This window comes from Theropithecus gelada, chromosome 4, assembly GCF_003255815.1.
Source record: "Theropithecus gelada isolate Dixy chromosome 4, Tgel_1.0, whole genome shotgun sequence".
NCBI classification, from domain to species: Eukaryota; Metazoa; Chordata; class Mammalia; order Primates; family Cercopithecidae; genus Theropithecus; species Theropithecus gelada.
Genome location: NC_037671.1, coordinates 78,889,406 through 78,895,405, shown reverse-complemented (window position 1 = coordinate 78,895,405; position 6,000 = coordinate 78,889,406). Strand labels below are relative to the sequence as shown.

At 41.0% G+C, this 6,000-nt stretch overlaps 1 protein-coding gene across 1 annotated transcript in view; it reads left to right on the top strand.

The window, feature by feature from the left end:
* The window catches only part of ELOVL4 (ELOVL fatty acid elongase 4), a 33,188-nt gene continuing 27,188 nt past the window's right edge, over nt 1-6,000 (top strand). Inside the window, exon 1 of the mRNA XM_025383778.1 lies at nt 1-199. Coding sequence (XP_025239563.1) covers nt 100-199 — 100 coding nt within the window. The 5' untranslated portion in view covers nt 1-99. The remainder of the gene's footprint in view (nt 200-6,000) is intronic.

The window sequence follows — 6,000 nt, the reverse complement described above, 5'->3', positions numbered from 1 at the left end:
CTGGCCGCCGCTCGCCCCGTCGGCCGCCACCGCCTCCGGAGTCAGCCCTCTCTTGGGGTCTCCTCTTTCTTTTGCCGCCAGCGCCAGCTCATCGCCGCGATGGGGCTCCTGGACTCGGAGCCGGGTAGTGTCCTAAACGTAGTGTCCACGGCACTCAACGACACGGTGGAGTTCTACCGCTGGACCTGGTCCATCGCAGGTAAAGCCGCTGACTTCCCCATCCTCGCTCGGTCCCCCGCGGGGGTCACCGACCCCTGGTCTCGGAGCGCCCGGGCCGGGCCCCACAGGCCCCCGCGCCCTGTGGCTTTCAGATGCTGCGGATCAGCGGAGGGGCTGACGGGGGCATTGCGGTTGAACACTGGTTAATCTGATCCGAATGTTAAGGCCTCCCCTCCCCCGACACTCGCAGATTTTTCCTCTGAGCTGCCTCCATCTCTCATCAGCTCTCGGATGCGGGAGCTGACACATCAGATGGAGCCTGTACAGCCAAGAGCTCCTCGCAGGAGCCGCCCCACCCTCTGCTCCCACATCTCCCGAGCTTGCTTCACAGTTCTTCCCCGTGCACAGGATTCCTTTTAACATTTAGTCCTATTTTGTGTGGAGAGCGGGCTGAGGAGGAAGGAGGGCTTCAGCGGCAGCTGAAGGTACAGGAGGCTTCTTCAGCCTCCTGGTTGCTTTGACACAACCCTGCTAATCTTTTCTTCTATCTAGCTCCTTCATCTATAGTATAATTTGGACTGAAAAGTAAAATAACATTGTTTGGCTCCTTGAACCTTGAAGAATTGTTAGTTTCCGAGGCATTTTCAACAGCAAATATGTTTGAAGTGATTGTCTGTAATGGCTTTGCGCACTGCAGTGCAGTCAGAGGGAGGGGGAGGCCAAAACACCGGGTAAGAAATCAGTCTTTAGGAATGGGGTCTCTACAGCAACACCTAGAGGTTGTCCCAGATGCCTACATATATACAGTTCTTAAATCAGCAAACTTTTCTTTAGCTGTTGCGGTTAATTTGGCAGGGCTGTCAATTGTTTGATTTATGCAGGTTTCCTAGCGCCCAATTGTGATATTGTATTTTTACATTTTACCGGTTATTTCTTCATTTGCTTCGCTGCTTTTGATTTTAAAACATTGAAAAGTTTTTGAAATCTAAAATAAGGTTTAAAGGATTTCAGAAATGATTTTACGATGTGAATTTTTCTGATCCTTTTGCAGTATCACACTGCATCCTATCAGTGAAGGATATTAACGTTCCATCTATGACTCTGCCTTCCCTACTTCGAAATGAAAATGTATTCCTGTAGTTTTTGTGTTTATTGTTAAATGAGACAGTGGTTTACAGCATAAGTGTAGTCCGATACATAGGGCTTATGTTGTGGGAAAAACGTTTGCTGGAATTATTTTTGTGTGAGACAAAATGATTATTTGACATTAATACTGCATTCACTTCTTTAGAAAAGTATGTTCTTTTTCAGAAGATCTCAACTTTGACACTGGGAAATAAGCTATTTAATAAGCCATTACAGCTGAAAATGGTTAAAATGCAGTTTTCAATGGAGTGTTTCTCCACGTTTTTTTTTGTTTTTTCTATGTGCTGTTACACTGATGTTACACTGTACCTGCAAAAACTGGTAAAGATGTGCCCTTCCCTTCATGTCTATGATTTCGGTTCTTTAAACATTGCATCAGGGCTTCCCATTACACAATTGTATAGAGCTGAACATCAGACAAGTTCTTTAGCAGGTAATTGCACTTTGCATACCTTGGAGTTAGACACTGTCGAGATCCTCCAGTCTCCATATAGCCAGAGCCACACCCAGGAGTTCTCAGTCCTGTCATTCCTATCCTATCTCGGAGCTTTCCCGTCTCTTGAGTCTCAGAAGGAAAAATCGAGGGCAAAGGTAGAATACACCTTTCTGTGATGGTGAATTCCTTCCTAATGATGTTTGTGTTAAAAAAAAAAAAAAAAAAAAAAAAAAACACAAACACACACACAAATGAAACAGGACATTTTGTGCAGTTGCCGCATGTGAAAGCTTGCTACTAGGTTTTGAAGGGCATATAGAATAATATAATATTGTAGGCCAAGCCTGAGAAGTGAGAGTAGCCCTAGAACACAAGTGACCTCTCACTAGCAGGCCCAAGGAAGGTGTTTGCTTGTGCTTTGACTATCCACTTACGAAACCTGAGACTGCTTCCTTGCTTTCTGTAATGAGCTACCTTATGTAGGCAGATGGTATTTCTTAACCAACAGAGAGGCTTAGTGGATATAGTCTGTTCTGCTGTACTGCTGTGTAAGGAGGAGTATTTTTGAGGTCCAGGCCGAGTAGACTTGAAGTCTGGTGTCCCATTTACGTTTACTCTCCTTCATTCTGTGCAACTCGTGTTCCTTTTTTTTTTTTTTTTTTTTTTTTGCACTCACTGACTCTGCTCTGATTCCACCTCTCAGCATAATTGATGAAAATCTGGGTGGGGGATAGCAAAGTGGAAAAGTAGCTTATTAGATGAGGTTAAACAAAAGTTGGTGAGTCAGATGTTTGGAAAGAAGGGGAAACAAAAATGGGCGGGAAAGAAAGATGGTCTTGAGAAATAGTGATGAGTGTGGTGAAAGGATGCAAATTATTGAGGGAGAGCAAGAAATGAGGTAGGCTCCTTGTCCTTGGCTGCTCTCATTCCTAGTGCTGTAGTTACATGCTTTTTTCATTCTTTTATTAATTCATCAAGTGCCACTTTGTGCTATTATATCAAATAATGTTTTAAATATCCAAACATATCCAAAACAATGTCTGAAAACTGGGCTTTTCAAAGGCACATGTGTAGCAAATGCAAAATATGGTCCATAATATGTTAACAACAAAAATGTTACTTTTACTATCGTATTAACACTTTGTACATTGGAATTGAAATTTTGAACTGTACTTTTAGAAAAACAACAAAAATAATTTTTATTTCTCTATATTTATAGACATTTTGAACGAGGAAATTAGCGTTGGTTTATATTAAAGTATAGGCTAGTGTAGGACTTTATACCAGTTGTTAGTAGGTATTCCATGTCATCATGTTAGTTTTTTTCTTCTATTCTTTCACTTCATAAGTACATTTAAATTATTAGGATTGGAGTCCTAGGCTCAAAGTATGTATGTAATAAAAGTTGTATATACATTTTTAAAACTGATGAATCTAAATATTCCCCAATCTATGAATACCCAACTTTTCGACATTATTCATTTATTCATGCTTTTAATAAATGTTTAATAGCTTTTTGCATGCCTGACATTTAGCCTATGAACACCTTAGAGAGTTAGTAGGATGCTTACAGTAAAGCCAGGTCTCTCCTGTGAGGCCATATATCTTTTGAACATTTGTTTCTAAATAGCTGTTGTTCACAGAGTATGAGTGCTGTTGGTTGGGGGTGGTAATGGTTGGCATTGGCCCTCTTTTCACAGATACAGTACCCCACATTTTGGTGAAAAAAATTGTCCACTTGGTAGTTGCAGTTAGAGCATAACTTGCTGGGTCCTTGAATTCACTTTGGAGGGGTCAGAAAGGAGAAGGGATAAGTGGTACAGGAAGAGGGAGGAGAGCTGTAGGATGACAAAATGTGGAAGCCAGGCTTTTGATACCATTCATTCTTTCTGTATTTACTTGCCACGTACAGGCACAGTTCTAGGCTCTGGGGAGGGAAGGAGGACACTTGGTCACTGCCCTCATGTAGCTTGCAAAGTCTAGGGGGTCACTGTCATTCCCCTTTCCTCGATATTGTGGTCTGGAAGCAGTGTGATCTGTCAGACTCAGGCCTAGCTAGGTCCTAGGGAAGATCAGAAAAGTCCTTCCCTGCTCTTCTCATCTCTCCTTCTCCTACCTGAAAGGAATATACAGGTTGTTTTTAGAATATTTTAGCTGCTTCACCACAGTTTACTTCCCTCTGCCCTTGAATGAGGAGTTGATGGGACTACTGTCAGAGTATTTGGAGAGGGAGACTAGGGCAAAAGGTGTCAAAGGCAAGGGGAACAGCTTGACTGAAAACCATGGAAACTGGGAAGGTGCTTAAGGGCCAGGCCAGTGGGTCATCCAGGTTTGATGGAGCTGGAGGCTAGTGGGAGGGGATGTTTAACTCAGCTTCAATAAGCTGAAGTAAAAGCAGGTTTGTCTTAGGGATTGCTAGGCCCCAGAGGAGCATGTGTGTTAAATATTGTACAGTATGCTTACATTAATTTTATTATTTGTCACAGTTAATATTTAGTTTTTCATCTATGTTATTATCTAAAATAGGTTTCTTTGTTTGGCTTAGCCTGGTAAGGCAGTTTTCTTTGAATGTTTCTTTGAGAAAAGACATTCTGATTCCAAGTTGTAGGCAGCTAATTAAGAAAAAAAAATGAAACATCACCGGCTCCTAACACGGGATCTCCCTTGGTCACTGTTCTCAGTGAGGTCCTAATTATCCTTTACTCATAAGCTCCCTGAAGCCTCTGGGAGGTCCATGCCAATTTATGGTTTTTTGTTTTGGTTTGGTTTTTATTGTCTTTTCCTTCACCCCAATCTGATTTTTTGGTGGCTGACTGCTAGACTTTAATAGCTAATGCTCTTGTCCATTCCCCAATGATAGCATACAGTAAAATATCCTATTGCAGGTGGAATTCCAGGAGGGTAAACAATGCAGATTCTAAAACTGGTGTCAGGACACAGTTTTAACTGTTTTAACTTAGATTCTTTGGCTTAGGAAGACGAAGTTTTAAGAATTTTGCAGATAATTATGTCAGTTGGCACTTTTGTAATCTTAAGAGCCACAGAGCACTTGGTCATCCTTTAAAAATTCAATTTGTTTTCTTATTTTTCTCTCAAGTCCTGTGGATAATGTCACCTGTAAATGATTTAACATTATTAACATAAGTATATTTCATTTATTGAGCCACTTACTATTACGAATTAGGCATATATTAGCACACCGAAATGAGTAGTGTAACAGAGTCCATCTTTTTTCACTTTAGATGGCTTTTTTTCCTCTTCATTATAGGACATTTTGCCTATTAACAAAAGAAGGTGCTATTGTTTTATTTTCCATTAGAATATATTTTTTAAAATCTTATGGGTTTGGATTTCAGAAAGGAGAGGGGAGGAAACACATGGCCTTTTAAAGCTAAGGTCCACGTTAACTTTCTAGCTTGATCCTTCAGTGTTCCCCTTCCCAAAGACCTGCAGCTCTAGGCAACTGGGATAACTCACTGACCCTTGAGTAAAATGTATACATGTCCACCTTTATGTTTCTCATCCCACCATTCCCCTTGCCTTTACCCATCTTTTCCCTGTTTACTTCTCCAGATACCTTTTACCAGAACCCAGTACAGTAGTCCTCCTTTGCAAAGCCTTTCTTGTTCATGGTACCCTGGAGCAAGTTGTTGTCTCACAGGAGCTCATTGTCTTTAGCAATTACTCATGTGTTTCCTGTGCCATTCCTTCTATGACCCTAGTATCAAACTGTGTAAACTTTCATTGTTATTTACCACTTCACTCGTTTGTATTTTTCTCTCCAACACCAGAGATGATCACATATATTTGTTGATTTGATATGTATCAGGAGATGATGCTCTTAATCTAGCATAATTTTGAATCTTGGTATATTGTGGTTGCTAAACATAAATAAGGCTTTAGACCACACTAAATTATAGAAGGTTTTTGTTTTTGGTTTTAATGGAGACAGGATTTCACCATGTTGCCCTGGCTGCTCTTAAACTCCTGGTGTCATGTAATCTGCCCACCTCAGCCCCTCAAAGTGCTGGGATTACAGGCACGAGCCACTGTGCCCCGGCCAGAGAGTTTTTTAAAAGAATGATATTTTTTATCAGTTGGTCATTAATTCAGTTGCTGTTAACTAAAGTTAATGAATAAATCAGGCCATTAAGTAGCACAAAACAGATAAGAAATGAAGATTTCAAGACATATAAAATCAGATATGATTGTTCTCTTCATTGTCTATGCAGAAGCATTGCCTTGTGTGGAAGTGAGGA